General features: G+C 37.3%; 2 protein-coding genes across 2 annotated transcripts; one reads left to right on the forward strand and one right to left on the reverse strand.

The window, feature by feature from the left end:
- Positions 1-236: 236 nt before the first annotated feature.
- Positions 237-3,051, forward strand: LOC116105725 (RGS1-HXK1-interacting protein 1-like). Its single transcript, XM_031392140.1, has 8 exons — positions 237-687; positions 774-840; positions 1,064-1,141; positions 1,623-1,675; positions 1,996-2,132; positions 2,216-2,280; positions 2,675-2,733; positions 2,837-3,051. Exons 1-8 carry the CDS (start codon positions 529-531, stop codon positions 2,924-2,926), a joined length of 708 nt encoding a protein of 235 aa, XP_031248000.1. The 5' UTR covers positions 237-528; the 3' UTR covers positions 2,927-3,051.
- A 74-nt stretch (positions 3,052-3,125) lies between these two features.
- Positions 3,126-16,849, reverse strand: LOC116105735 (nuclear pore complex protein NUP214). Its single transcript, XM_031392151.1, has 17 exons — positions 16,604-16,849; positions 16,293-16,510; positions 15,582-15,750; positions 15,154-15,300; positions 14,523-14,647; positions 13,905-14,017; positions 12,516-12,655; positions 11,796-11,961; positions 10,615-11,629; positions 9,851-10,003; positions 8,857-8,914; positions 8,534-8,667; positions 8,330-8,454; positions 7,484-7,826; positions 5,551-5,746; positions 3,479-5,446; positions 3,126-3,382 (listed from the first exon to the last, which is right to left on the reverse strand). Exons 1-17 carry the CDS (start codon positions 16,803-16,805, stop codon positions 3,276-3,278), a joined length of 5,379 nt encoding a protein of 1,792 aa, XP_031248011.1. The 5' UTR covers positions 16,806-16,849; the 3' UTR covers positions 3,126-3,275.
- Positions 16,850-20,779: the final 3,930 nt, after the last annotated feature.

Consider the following 20,779-nt stretch of genomic DNA (forward strand, 5'->3'; position numbering starts at 1 on the left):
ACTTATATTTTATATACTAGCTACGCCCCTGATCTTCGACCAACTTTGTACCAATTTCGGTTCACTTCAATATGAACAATAATTCTAAGTTATTCGATTGATTATAATATAACAAGTATGAAACAAAGACATTGGTAATAAACAAATAAATAATTCTATTTTATACATGAACAATATTCAAATAGAATGGAAGAGGAATGGATGTGATAACACAGACAAAAGTTGAATTTGGGTTACGGTTGCTAATTATAAAGATTATTTACTGAGGAGCCGCGCAACTAAAAGAATTATGGAAATGAGTTCAAATGGAAGAAAATCATTAGCATGATCGATATACAGTGGCTTAATAGGGTCCAAGTCCAACCTCTACTATCCAATAGGCTTACTAGAGACGATTGATATACAGTGGTACTTAAAATAACCTATAAAAATAGATGAAGAAACATTACGAAGTGGTACTGTTTTTGTATTGGGCAAAATAAGAAGAGCGAAGTGAAATCGAAGAAGAAGAAGAAAGGGAGCGAGGACATGGGTTCAGAGGGGGAATCAGCAACGCCACCAAAAGCAAAAGATGCGAAAGAATGGGTGGAGGATCTGCAACGTACTGTCATTCAATCTAAAGACTCTGCTTTTCGTTCTGCTCGTTCTCTTCAACAAAACTCTTCCACCCATCTTCGTTCCTTGCAGGTTTTCGATTTATCGTTCTTCCCTTTTTATTTTCCAATTGAAATTTAACGACTTTTCCTTAATTATTCTTTGCTTTGTTTTTGTAGGATTCTTTTCCCCATGCCATCACCAAGTATACAGCTTACGAACAAGCTTTTCTCAACAAAATTAAAGGTCACTTCTTTACTTAACTTTCGTCTGTTTATTTTGTGATTTTATTTATACTCGGTTGAAATCTATGTGGGTTTAGTTTTTAACTGCTGGTTTTAGCTTGCCAGCTATAGGGTTTATCAAGAACATTGCTAAATTGGGAATGTTTTTCTTGGTTGGTTAATAATATGTTTGATTAAAATTGATGATATTTTGACCAGCTGACTCTTTGGTATTGTTTTTACAGAGGAGTTGAAGGGTGCACGGGAACACCCTGGTCCAGCTGTTGGCATTGCTCTTTCTGCTGGTGGCCTTCTCTTGCGAGGTATCGACGTGCTAATTTTAACTCTGGCTTGTTTTCAAGAAAGCAATTGGCAATTCTTGGTTCATTTACATACTTACTGATTGATTTCGCCAATTTGGTTTTAGTGTTCATGATGAACACCTATTCCGTTCCTTGTATCCATGTAAAAGTATGAGCTCCAGGCATTACTGCCTACTGCAGTTTTATTATACTTGATTTCATTTTCATTTGGTGACTTGACTCCAGTACACATATGTTTATGCTTTATAATGTTGAAGACTACAGATGATTACGTTTACTTTTCCTTTCATTAATGTTAATGGAGGGATGTGTTAGTTCTTAGGCTCCAACCTTTCAATTGCCTCCCTGTTTATGCATGTATGTGGTATCTTTGTATGCTTTTTCTTGCATTTCACACCCCTTGACTGCCTTTGGTATATCTTCGTGTATATTTTACATTCTCAATCTTATTTGAATTGATTCCTTAAGGTTTTCTCTGCAGGTCCGAGAAGATTTTTGTTTCGTCATACATTGGGTCGACTTCAAAGCGAGGAGGTATCTATCTTCTTTATTCTATAGGAGCTCTTTTCTCCCCATTGATATTATGAGTGGAAAGTTGATTATTTATCTGTCTGCACAATCTGTTAATAATTTAGAATGGGTACTAGCTAGTTCAGTTGGTTGGATTTCTTGGGATTGAATTCTGGTCACACCAAGGTGGGTTTGGGGTTTGGTTGAATTAGTAGGTTTGAAAATAGTTAAAATAAAAAAGTAAGAAAAACGTGTTTAGTACATTTAAGCTTAAGCCTCAGGCCCTAGGCTTCGTGTAATTCCAGTACTTCATCCTTTATTCACCTCCACAATTGGTTATGCAGGCAAAGTTTGTCAGGGCTGAGAAGAATGTCAAAGAGTTGAACCTCTCTGTTGATTTAATGAAGAAGGAGAGCAAAAAACTGCTGGAAAGGGCAAGTCTTGCTGAAAAGGATATGAAGCGTGGAGAAACGGAGCTCTTGTAAAGTGATCTTCACTACATTTTCTGTTGCAAAACTTTCTTTACAGATCTGTCCCTCATTGCTCCAAGTTATATTTTTGTAGGAATGCTGGAAGTCAAGTTCAGCGTCTCACTAAACAAGCTTACAAAGTTGAAACCCAAGCTGCAGGTACACATTCTTGATTGCACTTTCTTTTCCTTTATTATGATGTTTTGGTGGGAGGACTGTTGGAGTCTTGATTTGATATTTTTGGACTCCCGTAAAATTGTCTTGATGATAGAATTCTCTTTTCGAAAGGACATGAACTATGGCTATTCACACAAAACTTCTGTTGCCTTTTTTTCTCATCCCCTTGAACATTACCTGAAGTTGAAATCCAAACGTGTAGCGCTAGTTGATTTAATTATTTTTTTTTTCCCTCAATATTGAACTGAGCTTAATAAACCAAATATTTGGATTGGTTTGGCTCATTAGACACCTATTTTTTACCAAAAAGGTGTTGAGATGAATGTTCTAATAACAATGTAAGAATGTTGCCACTTCTATTGTATGTTTGGCGTAGATTTGATGGAAGGCCTGAGAGAAATCCCCGGTAGGGAGGCATTGAAACTTAGAGCTGAGGTAACTTCAACATCCTCTTCATTCTTACATAGATACATCCATAAATTACTGAAAACAAGGCTTTGGCTCTTGATTCTTCTTATCTCTCTTATGTTTTAATTAGGTTGCTTCTATGGCTTCACTCCTGCAGCGGCAGAGGGTTGCGCTCGATAAACGGATAATGAAGATCTCTGAGTTAGGAGTTCCTGTTTGATTCCGTATAGAAATTTTACTAAGTACTTGAATTTTTTTATTATCAATCGCATTAGAAATTGTTTGGTTATTCTGGTTTTGTACAAGCATTTGAAGATTGAAATAAGAGGAAATGCTGATGCTGGATTTTGTTGGGATATTAAATTTACCCAGGATAAAATGCAGCACCTCTTGAATAGTAAAAAGTTGAAGCTAAAACATGAATGAAACTGCTCATATTAATAATACTTTACATTCACATTCTGGAACTGACATCTGTTTCTTCTACGAACCTTATCAATGGAACTTAACTCTATGGTTATGCCAATACATTAAAAAGAGGATCTGCTGCTCAAAAAACACAGCCAAATCTATTTTCTCATCTGTGAGAAGAGTTCGGGAGGCTTTCCAGTTCCTCCAGCACCCCCACCAAAAGCTGATCCTTGTTGGCTTCCGAAAGCTCCAAATCCACCACCACCTGCAAATGTTTAAATATGACCATGATCAGCAAAACCAGTCACCTTCATAAGGACTTAAACCCAAAACAAGGGAAGATCAATATAAAAACTGCTACCTGCTGCAGCAAATCCACCACCACCTGAGGCAGCAGCTGCAAAGCCTCCACCAGCTGGGGCAGCAGCTGCAAAGCCTCCTCCAGAAGCGACACCAGAAAATCCGCCACCACCTGGTGCCACACCAACAAATCCCCCACCACCTGAGGCCAAATTAGCAAATCCACCACTACCAGAAGCAACAGCAGCAAATCCACCTCCACTTGCAGAAGCAAAACCTGCTCCTGGTAGACCAGCACCAATTTGTCTCGACTGTCCAAACGAACCAAGAACTGACCCCAATGCTTGCTGGCCAGACCCAATCTGGGCTGGTTGGCCAAATCCAGTTTGGGCGGAAGCTTGAGGAGTTGCTGTAGTACCAAATCCTCCGGAAAAAGAACTGAAAGCCGTTGGCTGAGATGGTTGGGAAGACTGTGGAGATTCAAAGCTAAAAGATGCAGGCCGGAACAGCTGTCCACTAGGAACTGACACGGTGAAAGGTGAACTTACTGGACTTGTTGCAGCATTGCCAAAAAGACCACCAAACGGATTTGGTTTAGGTGCAGATGGATTGGGAGTTGAGCCAATTCCGAAACCACCAAGGCTTCCCAAGCTAAGCTCAGTTGTCTGGCTGGTCTCAGGAGCTTCCTCCTCCATCTCATCCTCCTGTGAAACTGCAATGTCCAAACTTTCATTCTTGCCACCAGTGGTAGTTGCAGAAGTTGGGATCGGTGATGAAAACAGAGTGTTTGCAGTAGATAACTCTTCTCGTTGAGCATTTGATAACACACTAAATACATTACCTGCCGTATTTGTAAAACTAGGCTTGCTTCCAGGTGCCAATGAAGTTGGAGTATGAACAGCAGAGGCAGATGACACTGAAGTTGGAGTTTCAACTGCAGAGGTAGATGACACTGAAGTTGGAGCTTCAACTGCAGAGGAAGATGACACAGAAGTTTCAAGCTTTGAACCAAATCCAGCCACTGGAGAACCTGGCTGCACTGGCTTTGTTTGTATAGTAGCATTGCCTTCTGTTTTTGAAATAAGTTTATCCGTAGAGAGTTGAGGTTCTGTTTTAGGAGACTCTGACGTCAAGCTCACAGCAGGGGTATTAGATAAGGACACTGGTGTTTTGAGAGCCTGAACAGAGAAGAAACTAGAAGAGGAAAAAGTTGTAAAGGAAGAAGCTGATACTGAGGATGGGGAAGCAATTGGTAAGGTAGAAGGTAAGGACATGGATATTGAAGAAACTATTGGCTTAACATCTATGGAAGCTTTAGAAGTAGTCAAAGACTCACCAAATGACATTGCAGATGATGAGGAAGTTGAAGACAATGTGGATAATGTGGATGGGGAAGCATTTGAAAAATTAAACATTGGAGATAATAAAGCAGGTGGCATTGAGAATGCAGGAGAGGTTGATACTTTTTCACCAGGTTTGCTTTTGGTTGCAACATCAAACTGTGCAACTTTTCCAGGAAGGGCAGAAGCCGTTGGGATAGCTGCTGATATTGATAATTGAGCATCACGATTTTTACCCGATTCAATAGTCACAATTTTTGTAGTTGTCAGCAGAGGTTTCTCACTTTCAATTGTTGAATTTGCTGACAAACTCCCTTTACCATTTGAATTTGGTGTTTCACTGGTTTTCTTTGATAACGATGGAGCAAATGAGGGCAACACTGTATGGGTAGATGGCTTTTGATTTACGCTAGTCTCAGATTGCAAAATTGGCCTGGTCTCACCAATCAAAACCGAATTAGACTTATCAACATGGCTTGATTTATCTGCAGTGATATCATATCTAGCATGATTTTGCCCTCCCATAAGTGGCAATTGCAGAGCTGAATGTGATGATATTGCAGCAGTGTTACTTTGGTACACAGGAAACTTCGGCCCGGTAGATTGAGATGGTCCTACTGGATCATTGGCCCATCTGAACAAGGTTGACTGGTTTTCAGAAGCCTGTTTTAGTGAAGTTTCCTGAATGCCTGCCAAAGATAAATATACACAGAGAAAACACCCAATTACTATTTCTGGTAACATAACAGGTATGCACATACAAATATGGTCAGAAACTGAGAATGACTCTTACCTTCGTTTCCAGATAGGTACAAGGATGATGAAGGCGTTGCTCGATCCTTTGGACGAACAATTGCCGCTCCATTTGACATGTGAGGGCTAACATATTTCTTATCACTCAAGGATAATTTATTTGGACTCGCCTTCTGATGTTCTTGCAAAAGCATTCTTTTCACAGTTGTTTTAGGTGGCTCAAAGCTAGCCCAACTCTGCAACAAGATCATGCAAACAAATGTACATTAAATGAAGATTTGTTAAACAGGCCAAAGATGGGTGGTATGCAATTCCTTGTCTCAGTGAAGACACTCTCCTTCACTCACAGCTAGAGATGGCAATGGGCCCGGTATTTCCAGGTACTTGGCCCGACCCGGCCTGGCCCGGCCAGAAAAGGCCAGGCTTTACCTGTTGTTAGCGGGCTTGGGCTTGAGCCTGGGACTGATTTTAAGGCCCACCTTGGGGTACGATCCGGGCATGAGTATGTCTTCAGTTCTAGCCCGGCCCGACAATTTTACTAAATTACCCTTATAGTATATATCTAATTACAGAATTACCCTACATATATATAAAAAAATTGAAATTTATTAATATTTGGTGAGTATTCAAAATATAAAAAAAATTGAAATTTATTAATATTTAAAATTCACATTATAAAAATGGGCGGGCTTGGGCCGGGACTGAGATTACAAAAAGTCCATCGGGCCAGGCTTGGGCTTTACCTGTCATACCCGGGCCAGGACTAGACCTTTGTCATGGGATTGGGCTTGGGCCCAGGCCAAGGGGTACTCGGCCCGGCCCAGCCCATTGCCATCTCTAGTCACAGCCAAACACATTTAACAGAAGATGTTGGATGGGTGGGGAGGATTACGGTGTTATTGGTATTTGAAGAATAGGAAATTGGATGCAATAAGCGGTATAACCACACTATCTAGTAGGAAAAGCCCTGGCAGGATGAACTTAAAAGATATATTGGCTGCGTTTGTTTCAGTTTTGGGAATACTACTTTTAGTATTCCCAAAAAAGTTAAATAGTAAAATACTCAAAAAACTCAGATTTTTGAGAATACTACTTCCAATATTATTCAACTTTTTTTAAACCTCTTAAATTTGATAATTTAATTAAATACCCCTAATTTTTTTTTTTAAATTACAAAAACACCCCAATAATCCACATTTACCAGATTCCGGCCACCACCACCGGAAAATAGCTGGAATCTGGTAGGATGGCGCACTACCGGCTGAATCTAGCCGGAAAATTGCCGGTCATGCGCTGATATGGCCTTTTCCGGCCAGATCCACGGTGGATCTGGCCGGAAAAGGCCAGATCTAAGGCCAAAGATCTGGCCGTTGACGGCCAGATCTTTGGCCGTAACAGTCGGTCACGACGGCCAACAAACGGTCATCGTTGACCATCAACGACGACCGTTTGTTGGCTGTTGTTGAGAGCAAATACGGCCAGATCTAGCGGTTGACGGCCAGATCTGGCCGTAGATCTGGCCTTTGCCGGCCAGATCCACCGTGGATCTGGCCGGAAAAGGCCATATCAGCGCATGACCGGCAAGATCCAGCCGGTCATGCGCCCATAAGGTGACTTCGGCCACCTCCAGTGGTGGTGGCAGACTGGGGGTGTTTGAGGGTGGGTTAGGGGTATTTTTGTTAACTTTTAATGTTTTATTATAGGGGGTATTTTGTAAAAAAATAAATATATAGGGTATTTTATTAATTTATAAATCCTACATCGTAATACCCGCCCAATTCAAATTTTTTTTAACTTTTTTCAAAAAACTTTTCCCAAAACCCCCAAATTTTGAACCAAACGGAGCCATTACCACTTGTACTTATGAGCTGTACTGGTGGACAGAGCGATAGACAGCTATGAAATTAGATATACCGAAAAGGTTTTCAATGTACAAGGTAAACAAAAAAAAAAATGTAGTCCAAGAAAATTACCCTGTCCAGTGAGTCTCTCCTCCTCCTTGCAGTTTCTGGATCATAACTTTTCATAGCACTTGATTGGCGCCTCCTGGAATGATCTTTGGTAGCAGCAGAACCAGAAGAAAGTAGAAGTTTCTTCATGGAAGAGGGATCAGTAACTTTTGCATCAGGAGAGCTGAAAGAGGCATCATAAGGAATTCCAATTGTTTCAAATAACTCCTTTTTTACATTTTGTTGTTTCATAGGAGACTCTATAGTCAGAACACCCATTTGTTTGGAAAGGCGTTCAGAGAGTAGCTCTGCAGCTGCTAATTGTGAACTCATTGTGGTATGCAAGCTATGCAGAGATTGAATGCATCTGCAGAGATTCACAAAAATAAAAACATCATGATTGGCAGATTTTAAAAAGCTCATATGAATCACCTCTTCCATCTACTTCATACAAGTTCACAAGAATCATAATATTATATCAAACAATGTCAGAAAAACTAAGCACTTTCTTTTTGGGTTGGCTGATGTAAAAAAACTACTAGAATCAAAAGCTTAAGCTATCAAGTAAGAGCCCAAAATTAATATTTAATTCTAATAAGCTGCCTCACATGTGACTTGGACCATATAAATAGACAGATGATGGATCACACCAACCATAAATACAGATTAATAGAAATACAAATGTAAATACATTTACACATGGCGAACTCAAACTCAAACTCAAACTCAAACCTTGTGCTTTGATACTATGTTACCATTTGACTCAAAAGCTTAAACTATTGAGTTAGAGCCTGACATTAATATTTCAGTATAACCAGTTGGAAGCATTTATACCAAAGTGGCACATAGATTTATCAATTATAGTCATACCTTGAAAGCCCAACTTTACTCTGAGGAGCTCTCCGACCTACATGAAGGCCATCATTTTCACCAAATTTATTGAGTTCAAGGGTATTGAAATGCTGCTCCAACTCAATTAATTGATTGGTCAAATCCTGTAAGGGGGAAAAGGTTAACACAATTCAATCCTGTGTTGGACACATCTGCCACTTGTGAAATAACATAATGATATACCTGATTTAATTGTAATATCTGCCGCCGCTTCAGCTCAAGTTCAGGACTCAACTTCTGGCGATTCCAGAGGTCCCAATATCGGCAATCAGAAGCTTGCTTAACAACGCCTTCCATGTATATTTTCCTTGCCAAAACTGAAAGCCAGTTTTACAACCATTTGGTAAAACATTTGATATGTTAACTTCAATTTCTGTTTCTTTTTGACATCTTTCTTAACATAATTTACAGCTCCTTTAGATATTCATAAAATCCATTTAATTACGTATCTATTCCTCTGCAAAAAGTTGCTGCATGTCAATGTTTAAGCACAGATTACAGAGTACCTTGAACAGTTTTATCAAGAAGATTCTGGATCTCTTCAAGCTGTTCATCCATTATGCTCTACAAATTTGACAAGCAATCAAGATAAGAGCTGGGCAAAACACTGTAAAAAATACCTTGATGAAAAGCATGAACTCCAAACCAAATGGCTAGCACTTGAAGATGTTTAGGATACATTTAAATTAGTAACTCATCATAAATACAAGGAATAGTGCACAATGATATAAATGAACTAGGGGCCACTCCCCTTATCTATGTTGGTCTAGTTTGTCTTTGTGTTTCTCATGTTTAGCAATCTCGTAACATGTAATTAAATGGGAATGGCAATGCCCCTTTTCACCTTACATGCATAAAAAGAAAAGAAAAACAACTTTGAGAAAAACAACTTTGCATTTGAGACCCAATAAATGCATGTTAAAGTAACTGGTTTGACAGTAATTAGTTATAAAATTTTAAAAGACAAGAAAATAATTGTGGGTGGAGATATGTCGATTTGCCCAAGGATCTTTTTCGGTGGACATGTGAGATGGTTATATGATTTAATAAGGAATAGATTGGCACTTGTGCTATTGTGTATTAAGGGTGAAGTGAGGAATGAAGAGAGATAAGAAATACTTTGGATTTAATTTATTTTATCTCTCCTTATCTCTGCTTCAAGATAAAACAATTACAGTCTATTTAGAGGCAAACTTAGGATGAACCTAATTAATTACATGAATCATAATTAATAATTCAGCACAAGTAGATTGTTACTTTTCTAGTTTATTTGTATTCAAAACCTCCTAAGTAATCAAGTTGGAGAAGAACTTTTTGGAAAAAGCTACCTCCAAGTTGAACTTATGATTGAGTTCAGTGATGCTTATGTTTTACTAGAACTGAGACAAAAATTTAGCAAGTTATCGTCTTTACTCCCCCAAATTCTGGCATATATGAAGATATATCTAAGTCTGTAAAAATAATATGAAATAAGATATGAGCCATTGGTGAGAAAGTCACCCTCCACATTCGGCATTTTTCAGAAAGAGTCCCGATGCCCTGCTCCAATTCTTGAACTTTACTCATCTGAGAAATAGTGCAGGCATCCCTAAAGCCACCTCTCTCTTCTATTGACTGCAGAAGTGCATCCAACTCCTTGGTCATCTCTTTAAGCTGTTCAATGGAAGGAAAGAAAAAGGATGGAAAAGAGCAAAAATCAGTTGTCAAAATTAAAAGTCCCTCAACCAAATGAACAACAAAGAGAAAGATAATTACACAAACACAAACAAACAAATGCAGAGACAAACACAAATGACACTGAACAAGATGCATCAACAGAATGCATGGGCATGTAATGTAAATGGACAAAGGAAGATGAGAATAGTAGCCTTTGATCCTCAAATAGGCAAGCAAAAATAATCACAAGGAACAAATAGAGTTAAAGCCTGGTTCCCCTTTTTCAAGCTTTAGAAATATAATTAGCAAGTATGTGCTAGTATATGATGCTTGTGAAAATTTAAGCATGGTATAGATTATTTTAAATCTCAGTCACTGTTGCACAGATATCGACCTAAGAAATTTCTGGAGATGTCAACCTATACCAGCTTTGAACTTTCACAAAGTTGTCAAGGTACAAGTAAAAACTTTCCATATTCATATTAATAGAATAGAATATCGTATGATAACTATGTACACAAGGAGAAAGATCAAATATGAAGTTGCTCATCACCCAGATACAGGGAAATGTGCAAAAAGATGAAGAGAGACCATAAAATTTTCATTACATTGCCAGACTGTTTCGATAAGTTTGGTTCTGAATTTGGCATTCCTGAAACAGTAGCTTTGTAGTCATCTCTGGAAGGATAAAGCTTATTGTTGTGAGACTTTCCAGATGCAAAATTTGTTTGTGTTGAAGATTGCAAACTACGTATGGATGGTAACAACTCAATTTTCCCCATCTCGGTTGAAGTTCTCAGACCATCACCCTGGACTGGTCTAGTAGAAAAATTGACTGAAGATGATGTCCCCCTGGCATCCTTCCAAGGGAAAGGTTTTCCAGCAAAGCCACCAGAAACATTTGCAGCACCTACACTAGTGCCAAAATTTTCAGAAATTTTACCTTGAATGTGACTTGAAGGTATAACTGGTGATTTGACATCAGATTCATTTACAAATATGTTTTTCCCACTTGACCATGATTGAGATGTTGCACTCTGTAAGCCAGCTGATCCAGTCTTTCCAAGCAACTCCTTACCAAGCTCAAAGCTTTTTGGTACATCCTTCTGATTTGATATACTAGGGACATCAGTTGGAACTTTTCCTGCAAAAGCAGAAAATTCTGACCCAAACCCTGCAATGTTTTGAGTTTCTGTCTTGTTGGAATTCTGAACTGCATAACGAGGTTCCTCTTGATGAGAAACCTCAGAAGATGATTGCCCCAAATTTGTGCTTTGCTGCACAGAGAGCTGTACTTGTTGACCAACAGTACCTTCCAAATCCCGGTTTCCAGATGTGGTATCTTTATGGGATATTTGATTGGCAGGTGAAGATATATAACTTTCATAATTGCCAAATTGCCCAAGGCTGTTTTTCGCAGAAATTTCTCTGCCACCAGCCATGTTAAGCTCCTTTAAGTAACAGTCCTGCAACTGTGAACTAATAGCCACTGCTTTATTTTGTTCCCCTGATCCAGAAGAAAGTTTAGGCAATTCGCATTCTCCAGTTACCACATCAGATGTACCCTCTTCCTCATCAGAAAGGGTGGAAACAGCACCAGGTGATGCTGTTGTTCCTGAAAGACTACAGCTAAACTCAAGTCAATCTCAAATAAAAAGAAATATAGCATAGGCAAGCTAACAATAAAGCAAGGCTGCTTAGCCCCTTAAAAAACAAATGAGCTGTGTGCTAGGGCAGTAGAAGACATATTATCCTTCAAAATTAAAGATCAGAACAACAGTGTAAATACCTAGCAACATGGAACATATTAAGCTTTCCCTCTAGAGTTAGACACATTAGAACACAATATGGTAAAAGTTCTTTCTCTTCTTCAACTCCAAGTTGGACTTTGACTTTTCCATAGAGAGAAGCTTTATCAATGCAAAGTCCCATGATCAAATTATCATCATCATTATCTGTAGCAAAGGCCATTTAACCAAGAGCGCACCACATTAGAACAAGAACATCCACACTTAAGCATAAACTAACTCAAATCCAGGAAAAAAAAAAATATTAACAAATAAATTTAAACAGGAGGAATCAAAGAGCAAAAAAGTGAGCATAAATGCTTTACATGCTATCCATATTCTGAATTAGGTTAGAAATAAACTTAGCTGGTCAACTAATATATGAATAGATGTCTGCCAAAAGCCATTAAAGTGGTACACATGAGGAAGTAAATATCATGAAGATCAATATTAGTAAATATCATTTATATTAGTACCATGTAATGACTATGTTTCATACTTGGATCATTTTAACCTTTGGGTAAACATACTAAGAAATTTTCAAGCTCATAGAGATATGTTAAAAGATACGCCATCTTAGATTCGTCTTCAACTAGACATATTCACAGAATAAACTTTTGCAGAGTAATTATTCATAGTCCTTTATGCACAAAGAATGTTATAATCTAACAAAACAAATCATTTTGGCATTTGTATCAACTCCACAATACAAATTTAAGCACCTTGAAGCTCAATCCTTGGGAGCCACTTATCTCGGTTAATATCAACAACTGCAACATCAGTCTCTTCATCACCCAGTGACCAACCAAGCAACACAATATGCTGATCTGTATTCTTTTTATTAGCAGTAATTGCAAGCTCACTGGAATTACAAACAGAAACAAAATTTAACTTCGATGATACCAATGAATTCAAATCCAAATTGGCACATTCAGAAACCCTAAACCCAAGACTTATCACTGCCAGTAATTCAAGATGAATCAAATTAATCAAAAATCAAAAATCAAATATAAAACATAAAAGACATAGAATTCTCAGCAAATAATAAATTCTGACCTTTCTGAGTTACTTAAGAAAAACTACCAATTTTAAAACATTACTGTCAAGGTCAAGAAATACAAATAAAGGTAAATTTCATTTACTTTTTTTACAGATATGGCCCAATTACTGACAGCACTAGCCTATTTATATTTTATTCAAGGCTTTCCATGTAGGGGAGGTTATCAACAAAAAATTGACAATATTTGTGAGGCGTTGGGAGAGTTGACAAATTTTAATGCTCAACCATCTGTATACCAGAAAATAAGTAACAAGAGTCCTTCAAATGAAACATTGTCTGAAAAAGTATGATTTATGACTTTCATGGCAAAAAAAAAAAAAAAAACTACAAGTTAAAACACTCTCTACTTTCAACAAGCTCTATCAAAAACCAACCCAAAAACAAGTGAATAAAAGGAACAAAATGTTTAATTAAAATGAAATAAGTGCAGTGCATCCATCTGACTTTTGGTGAGTTAGGCTAAAACCAACTTTTCCTTGTATACTTTAACCTTGGAGGACATGTCCTCTACTAAATTTCATCCAAATAAAATAAATTTTAATGAAAAAGAAAGAGTTTCTTTACAGTAAGAAGTATTCTCATTAAAAAGGTATCTTTCCCAATGTTTGAATGCAACAGACTCAATTTTTTTCACTAAGTTTTGGTAAGAAGTTTCATTTCACTATCTTTTGATAAGATGTTTTATTTCACTATCTGAAACTGCATTCTTGACCCCTATTGAATAATTGTGTTCCCGATGTAAAGTTGGGTTAATCATCAGGTCCAAATTCTCTTAAATTATTTCCCCTCAAGGAAATAACTGAGTTTTCTTCACAAAAACAATACAGGTTAGACTTTACACCTAAATAATATGAATTAGTAAATATAGTCCACAAATTTTTAACTGCTAAAAATGCTGGCATGCTTCAATGATCAAACTAAATATTAAAAAGAAGAACTACAGAAGATATGGAACACAAAAGAATTAAGCAAAATCACAAATGACAGACATTAAAAGAACTTAAAAATAAGCAAAGAAAAATTCAAGGATGTGAAATTAACATCAATGTACCATTGTTGTAAGTAGCTCAAGAATAAATAAGGTCCATTTCCAAAGGGCACGATGTCATCAACGAGACCAGCAAATAAATCGCAGAAGGACAGGACAACCGGCTTGGAAGCAGCCTGCAAGAAATATTTCTTCAAAAATCAACATGTGATACGACAATTTATCGATAAGAAAATTATTATCATAGTTATTGATGTTGCAGATATTGTGGCTGTTTCCATTACTGACAAACACTGCAGCCTATGGAGCGATCAATTCAACTAACAAAGAGATGTAGACTGCCCCTACCCCAATAATTGGTATTTGCACATGCATTGCTCAATAAGTTTTCCCATCTGTTGAATGTAGTACAAGTAATTATAAAAGGTTAATTATGCGGCCAGACTAAATCCTCTTAAGTATTGTGTCCTAACAATTACTCCAACTCAATATTTGTTAAAACTCTTAAGCTGTAAATTAAAAGCATAATAAGTGCAGTTCCACATTCAAAATTTATAAACTTGGCTACCAAAATGGGACCTTTGCCCTCTCATTGCTAGGCTACAACAAGCAATTAGCAGCTCAAATGCAATTCTCAACAACAGGTTTCCAACCATCGGTGTATAGGGATTAGTTACTAACATCAGTAATCTTGCCATCTTTGCTTCTGATAACTTGGACAAGGTAATTTTCTTCCTTCCCATCTTCAGTTAACTGAAAACAGCCTAGGATGATACAATCATGACGAACCCACCTGATAAAATCCACTGATGCAACCATCCAATAAATATTTTAGTTTCAGAAGTTGATAATGCAGAAAAAATTAGATAGAAAAAGAACTAACAGCCTTATTCCAACAAGACAGACATCTATTCAAGCAACAACAAGATGCAGTTGGCCTTTCCTTTTGCATTTGAAAAGACGGAGTAAGCTGACAATTCAATTTCATATGATCTATCAACATATTTCCCCACACATTTCATATTGCTTTGCTACCTAGAAAAACACCAATAAACAGACCTTACATATGATGAAAAATTAAAAATAAGACTCAATTGTGTGCTTTGATGGGTTTAATGAAATAAAAAATCAGAACCAATAAATCAGCAACAAAAAAAAATATGTATCCACAAACACAAGGATAATCAACCCATATAGTTTATATGAAAACATCTTTGTGCCATAGAAGGATTGAAAAGAACGAATATGGGAGTCATTTTTCTGAAAACCAGACACATAATACAAATTAGAACACATCGAAAATTAGTTTTACCTTTCACACTGCACTGAACATCAGCCTCATCAACCCACGACTTGAATGATAGCGATATGCACAATCTTTCCTTGAACTTAGATGAGAGAATGCTAAGAATACTCTCCTTTGCCACAGCAACAAATTTCCCTTTTACACTCCATTCAACTATGGCAAGGAAAAAGCCAAAACAAACAAGAGTTAAACACAAAATTGGTATAAGATGCCAGAGCATCTAATTACATGATAAGGGATTTCCTATGGGCACCCGTTACAAATTCAGTAAGAGTCAATAACAACTAGTACTACCTCCCTAGGAAAAAAGTCACAAATAGTAGATGTCTATAAAACACATAAGGAGATGAGCATCATATCAACCAGAGTTCAACAAACAAACAAATGATAGCTATATTTCCAAATATAGAAGAAGACAAGCATTTAAGACATACCAGCATCAACATTGTCCATCACATGCTGAAGACGACCATCAAAAACTCCACTATATAGCTTCCCAAGATTTGAAAGAACAAGAAAAGAATTTTCTGCTTTCTTAGCCCAATGTATGTCCTTTACATAGTTTGATCCATCAAGAGAACAGAAGAAAGATGGTTTCACTTCCTAAAGAATGAGAGCACAGCCGCAAAATAAATAAATCAAATAGTGAGATGGTTTAAGGATATTTCAAAAAAACATATATAATTCCATGCTTCAAGGCAGTTGGAAAAGATTTTGGCAACATTAGCTTCTTCTCCAAAAACCAGAATTCTGAATATCAAACAAAAGGGAAATTTTTTATGCGGGGATAAGTTACTGAAATAGCAATACTACTCTTATGATTTTCAAAAATTTAAAGTTAAGTAACATTATACATTTCATTTACCATGATATTCAAATCTCCATGCAGTAGTCCAACATCACCTCAAATACAAAACTTGGGACACAAAACTTGTAAGAGTAGTATCATTCTTACGCGACAGCTGAGAATTTTAATTCTTTTGCACCTAGAATCCAGTTATTCATACTCCCAAAGCTTCCCAACACTTACTTTCAATTAGGGTGCAACAACTGGTAATTAATTCAAACTGGGCACAATTCTAGCTATAAATTTTACATAGTTCCAGTACAATATAGTCCCATAAAAGTAGAAAACGATAGCATACCTTATCAAGAAGCGACTGGACAGAAAAGAAATGAATATCCGGGGAATGCGAAAGAGAAACAGAAAGCGTGGACTCATTGGTAGACAAAGCAAGAATGTGAACCTTCTCAAACGAAACATCCACAACACTCAACTCCTGTATACAAACACCTTTCTTCCCACTCTCCTTAATCTCCTTGGCCGCATCAATCACGTCTTTCGTCTTCGCCACACAAAACCCTAACCAAAATTAAAAAAGAAAAATAGACAACACAGTCAATAAACTGATGAATTGATAAAATAAACGTTGGAGGCAAAGGAAGAAGTAGTGACCGGAGGAATGGGCGACGAAGATGAGATGAGAACGCTCGGAGACGGCCAGAGGCAGAGAGGGAGGGTTTTGAAGATCGAATTTGGGATTTACATGCTCTGGGGGTTTGATTGGAATTGAATCTCCGATTTTGTCGAAGAAGAAATCGGTGGTTTCGATGTGGTCTCCTTCAATCTCTTCTTCTATTTCGATTGGAGTTCCCATTTTCACAAATTATCTGGGCGGGGAGAAGGAGAGGGATGAGTCCCAGTTTAAAGGGTTTATGTAATTAGTACATAGAAATGGCTTTAAGCCTTAAACCCTTTTATTTATTTGTTAATTATACAAATGTTTTTATTTAATATTACGATACCTTTTTTTTTTTCTAAATTTATAATTTATTTTATTTTGAAAAAGTTTCTTTGATGTCAAAAATTGAATATTATTTTCATATATAGATAAAGTAAAAAATAAAAAGATAAATCATGAATCATTTTATAAATATTGAACATATTATTTATTCATTGAATTCATTTTTTAATATTTTTACAACCACTAGATTAGAGTTTTGTATGAATTTATCTTGTCTATGACTTTATTTCACAATGCAAAGTTGCTAAATTATTCATCATGTAATAGGAAAAATAATCACTAAGTTGGTCAAATACCTTTAAATAAAAATAAAAAATGAGCTTATATTAAAAATATAATCAAGTAAATGAATTATAAAAAGAGTAATGTTATTAGCCCAGATTTTATCTCTTTAGACCCTAATTATCATTAAACTTTCAAATACATATCCTCTTTTAATTATTCACTTTAATTCTGTTTTCAAATAACCAAAACAGAATTTATATAATTGAAAGAATTTGATCAACATCAAGTAAGTACAATAAAAATGGATTTTATGTATTGCAATTATAAGTTGCTTTATTATTTCTTTTTTATCCTTTTTCTTCTACATTTCTCCAAAACTTAAAAGTTAGTTTGCTGCGTTTAAATTTTTTAAGGCTGAACGACATGCACCCCCCATAGTTTTCCGTAAAGACCACTTGGTACCTAAAAAGTTTGGAAATGACAAACAACCTCTTTCTGTCAGAATTTGTTAGTGAATTTCGTTTGAAGAAGGATAATATGGTAATTTTGCATTCAACCGAAAAAGAAGGCCACATTCCTCTCCTCTTCTTTCTTGTTCTTTTCTTCGAATTTTTCTCACAGTTGTGTCACCTCCTAATACACCAAGGAGTTCACCTCCACCACCACCAGTATTTACTCCACCAACGAATTCCTCTCCTCCACCACCACCGATGGCCAATCCACCAAGAAGTCTTCCTCCACTATCACCACCATCTGATAACTTATTATAAGTTAGTTAGACTACAATATCAGAACCCTCTCTCCACCGTCTGTGAATCACAAAATCAAAACTTTCTTCAAAACTTTGTTCACTTAACTCTTTGTATTTCTTACTACACTTAAATGCCTATACATGTCTACACCATCATTTCAATCATGTATTCAAAACTACAGACTGCATCTTTTTATATCTCTCTTCACTACACGATTTGCTTAATGGTTTCTTGCTCATGTTTGGGAGTGAAGAGCTTTTTGGATTTGTTGTGAATAATGCATACAAAGCTTTTGCAACCTTTTGAATTCTCTAGAAAGAGTTTTAATCTTGAGATGTATTCTGACAATCTGATGTGAAAGAGAGATTAATTTAAAAATTAAGAGTAAATACCTAGGCAACTCAGTTGTAGTTTTTCATATTCAAAGGCGAAAAGAAATGGCTGAATGACTGGCCAGATCCACAAAAGAAGAAAAAGGAGAAGTGGCTGGCCAGATCTTCAAAAGAGAAGAAAAAATTGAAGAGGAAGAGAAGAAGAAAGAAAAAAGAAGAGATAAAAGACGGAGGAAAATTTTGCTGCTTTCTTTGGAGGTGCCATAGCAGTAAAGAGAAAAATGTGAAGAAAAGAAAAAGGAAGAAGAAAAAAGAGGAAAGTGGCCCAAAATTACCACTCTCTCCTTCTTCAAACGGAATTCACTAACAGATTCTAACGGAGAGTGGTTGTTTGTCATTTCCATACTTTTTGGGTATCACATTGTCTTTATAACAAAGTATGGGTGGGTGCATGTCTTTCGGCCCAATTTTTTAATTATTATTCTTACAATAGTAAAAGAAAAAACATGTGTTCAAATTCATTCACATGTGTTTTTACTTCAAAGATTGTAAGAATAATTATTAAGAAATTTGAATGCATCAAACTACTTATCAATTTTAAAGAAGTACAAAAGAAAAAAGAAAAAAAGTAAAGAAAATTTAATTTACAATTGCAAAGTGTATGTTCTATCTCTGTACTTACATGCAATGATTAGGACCCCGACCTGTGTGACAACCTGGCTAAGGGACTGGGTCACAATTTGATCCATCTAACTGACGGTTTAACCGTCCATCCCATAGGTTTAAAATTTAGCAAACACAACCCTGATAAATGCACAACAGTCCTTTTAGGTGTGAAATCTAGCAAAAACACCCATACTAACAGGTGATGATTGGCGGTCAATTGGACTTTGGGATGATAAGGGCTTTGGTGGGGGAGATGATGATGAGGCAAATGGAGAGGTGGGGTGATTTTCAATGCAAGGAACGATTGAAAAAGCTAAAATCGCAAAACCCTAAGGGTGGTCGAATGCGATCGACAAGCAATCAAGGTCCAAGTGTTGGGGTTTTTAGTGGGGAGATGTTGGTGAGGCAAATGGAGGGGTTGTGGGTGACTTTTTACATTGGGAATGATTGGAAAAATTAAAATCGCGAAAACCTAAAGGTGCCCGACAGCAATCGACGAGTAATCAAGGTCTAGGGTGTTGGGGTTTTTGGTGGGGAGATGCCAGTGAGGCAAACTGAGGGGTCAGAGGTGATTTTCGCTGTCGAGAACGACTAAAAAAAATTAAAATCACAAAACCCTAAGGGTGGTCAATGGCGATCAGCAAGCAATCAAGGCCCGAGGTGTTAGGGTTTTTGGAAAGGAGATGTTGGTGAGGCCAATAGAGGGTTTGGGGGTGATTTTAGGCATTGGAATCCGCCGGAATGAGGGAGAAAGTGCCAGAATGTGAGAGGGGGTGAGTGGAAGGAGTAGGGGGTGTTTGTAATTTCGAAGGGCCAGTTTTCTGCCTTTGCTGGTTAAACTGGTGAAGGCCCCAAGTCCCAGTCTAACTAGTTAAATTGGTCGAGGCGGGCCAGGTTCCTAATCAATGCTTACATGATCTTGATTCAACTTTTTCAATTGCATAAATTTTGTCTTCATTGTTTAAATTGGTAGCCTAATGGTGTGAGACGCATCATAGATTTTCAGGCTCTGCTAGATGTCTTGGGTTCGGGTCCCCATTTGTGCACCTGCATCAATGTATTAGGAGGTGTTCAAAACTGGATATCCTATCCAGTTTGCTTATTTTTTGATCCAATCTGAATTTTTGGATCGGGATAAAAAATCAATTCGAANGGGGAGATGATGATGAGGCAAATGGAGAGGTGGGGTGATTTTCAATGCAAGGAACGATTGAAAAAGCTAAAATCGCAAAACCCTAAGGGTGGTCGACTGCGATCGACAAGCAATCAAGGTCCAAGTGTTGGGGATTTTAGTGGGGAGATGTTGGTGAGGCAAATAGAGGGGTTGGGGGTGATTTTTTACATTGGGAATGATTGGAAAAATTAAAATCGCGAAAACCTAAAGGTGCTTGACAGCAATCGACAAGTAATCAAGGTCTAGGGTGTTGGGGTTTTTGGTGGGAAGATGCTAGTGAGGCAAACTGAGGGGTCAAATGTGATTTTCGGTGTCGAGAACGACTGAAAAAATTAAAATCACAAAACCCTAAGGGTGGTCAACAGTGATCGGCGAGCAATCAAGGCCCGAGGTGTTGGGGTTTTTGGTGGGGAGATGTTGGTGAGGCCAATAGAGGGTTCAGGGGTGATTTTAGGCACTAGAATCCACTGGAATGAGGGAGAAAGTGTCGGAATGTGAGAGGAGGTGATCAGTGGAAGGAGTAGGGGGTGTTTGTAATTTCGAGGGGCCAATTTTCTGCCTTTGCTGGTTAAACTGGTGAAGGCCCAAGGTCCCGGTCTAACTAGTTAAATCGGTCGGGTCGGGCTAGGTTCCTAATCAATGCTTACATGATCTTGATTAAACTTTTTCAATTACATA

The sequence above is a fragment of the Pistacia vera genome, unplaced genomic scaffold (genome assembly GCF_008641045.1).
Source record: "Pistacia vera cultivar Batoury unplaced genomic scaffold, PisVer_v2 Contig117, whole genome shotgun sequence".
Classification (NCBI taxonomy): Eukaryota; Viridiplantae; Streptophyta; class Magnoliopsida; order Sapindales; family Anacardiaceae; genus Pistacia; species Pistacia vera.

What these genes read in the sequence shown, in the direction of transcription:
- LOC116105725 (XM_031392140.1), top strand. Translation starts at nt 529, where the DNA reads ATGGGTTCAGAGGGGGAATCAGCAACGCCACCAAAAGCAAAAGATGCG. An exon ending in CCCATCTTCGTTCCTTGCAG is followed by an intron (nt 688 to 773) that starts GTTTTCGATTTA and finishes TTGTTTTTGTAG; the next exon opens with GATTCTTTTCCCCATGCCAT. An exon ending in CGTGGAGAAACGGAGCTCTT is followed by an intron (nt 2,133 to 2,215) that starts GTAAAGTGATCT and finishes ATATTTTTGTAG; the next exon opens with GAATGCTGGAAGTCAAGTTC.
- LOC116105735 (XM_031392151.1), bottom strand. Translation starts at nt 16,805, where the DNA reads ATGGGAACTCCAATCGAAATAGAAGAAGAGATTGAAGGAGACCACATC. An exon ending in GATGGACAATGTTGATGCTG is followed by an intron (nt 15,301 to 15,581) that starts GTATGTCTTAAA and finishes TCCTTGCCATAG; the next exon opens with TTGAATGGAGTGTAAAAGGG. An exon ending in TATCGAAACAGTCTGGCAAT is followed by an intron (nt 10,004 to 10,614) that starts GTAATGAAAATT and finishes TCCATTGAACAG; the next exon opens with CTTAAAGAGATGACCAAGGA.